This window comes from Crocuta crocuta, unplaced genomic scaffold, assembly GCF_008692635.1.
Source record: "Crocuta crocuta isolate KB4526 unplaced genomic scaffold, BGI_CrCroc_1.0 scaffold10371, whole genome shotgun sequence".
NCBI classification, from domain to species: Eukaryota; Metazoa; Chordata; class Mammalia; order Carnivora; family Hyaenidae; genus Crocuta; species Crocuta crocuta.
The window spans coordinates 2,424-3,844 of record NW_027527365.1 but is presented as its reverse complement, the minus strand read 5'-3'; the positions used below and the strand labels follow the sequence as shown (position 1 = coordinate 3,844).

The following is a 1,421-nucleotide window of genomic DNA, read 5'->3' as shown; positions in this document are numbered from 1 at the left end:
ACAGCCAAGTGAGAGGAACAGGTGGCAAAGGCTTTCTTTCGAGCTGCAGTAGACCTCATGCTGAGCACAGCAGCCAGGATGAGACAGTAGGAGGCCAAAATGATGGACAGAGGGATCAAGAGCATCAGGATGCAGCACACATACATGAAAAACTCAAAAAATGTGGTGTCCGCACAGGCAAGGCGAACGAGTGAGGGCGCCTCACAAAAGAAGTGGTTGATTTCCCGAGAATGGCAGTAAGGGAAGCTCAGAGTGGTGCCAGCTTGCATCAGCCCATCCGCCCCTCCCAGAAACCAGGAGCCTGTGGTCATGTGCAAGCAGAGCTTCTGATTCATGAGGATGGGGTAGCGCAGGGGGTGACATATGGCCACGTAGCGGTCATATGCCATGGCAGCTAAGAGGAAGCACTCGCCCCCTCCCAGAGTCAGAAACAGGAAAATCTGGGCTCCACAGCCAGCAGGAGAGATGGATCTGGTGCCCATCAGGTAGTTGGCTGCCATTTTGGGGACTATGGTGGAGACGAGCATTACATCCATGAGGGAGAGCTGGCTAAGTAAGTAGTACATGGGCATGTGCAGTCGAGGGTCCTCACGGATGAGCATGATCAAGAGGGCATTACCCATCAGGGAGGTGAGGAAGATCATGAACACCATGGAAAAGAGGAACAGATGGATCCGAGTGTAGTTAAAGAGCCCTAGAAGAATGAAGTTTGTCCCTGTGGAGTTATTTGTATCTTCCATGGCTCCAGTCATGCCTGGAAGACAATGAATAATTAGGATATGAGAGCTGTTTGAAAGGAAGCTCAGGCATTTACTTACGAAGACCTGGGCAAATTACGTAAAAATAAATGAGATTTGGAGGAATAATTATGTCTTTTGCCTTTCATTTCCTGACAAGATATTTGCCTTAACATCCTATCTTACACCTCTGCTGTTATTACACAATACTTTTTATTCCAAAAAATTGGATAACAAGTATATATCGTAGTGCACATTACATTTCTATTGTCTTTGTATATCTTGTTGGTATGCCACACATAAGTTACTCATCGTGTTGGTAAATATTATGACTTCCCAGTTTTCTGATGCCTGGTTACTTCTGTGTTGGAAGAGCCTCATAGTCATGCATTTTGGACAATATTAATGTGATATACATCTTAATTATAACTTTTCCATGTTACTCATATGCTTAAATTAGTTTCTCAAGATTTCCTTCAGGGCGCCTGGGTGGCTCAGTCAGTTAAGTGTCCAACTGAGGCTCAGGTCATGATCTCATGGTTTGTGGGTTCAAGCCCCATGTCCGTCTCTGTGCTGACAGCTCAGAGCCTGTAGCCTGTTTAAGATTCTGTGTCTCCCTCTCTCTCTGACCCTCCCTTGCTCAGGCTGTCTCTCTCTCTCAGAAATAAATAAAACATTAAAAAA

The 1,421-nt window shown here is 45.7% G+C and overlaps 1 protein-coding gene across 1 annotated transcript; it reads right to left on the bottom strand.

Annotated features, from left to right (window-relative positions):
- Positions 1-2: 2 nt before the first annotated feature.
- Positions 3-740, bottom strand: LOC144231651 (olfactory receptor 2T8-like; the record flags this gene model as incomplete). The annotated part of the gene is made up of 1 exon (XM_077764217.1): positions 3-740. A coding segment is annotated over exon 1 (738 nt), but the record flags the coding sequence as incomplete, so codon positions are not given.
- Positions 741-1,421: the final 681 nt, after the last annotated feature.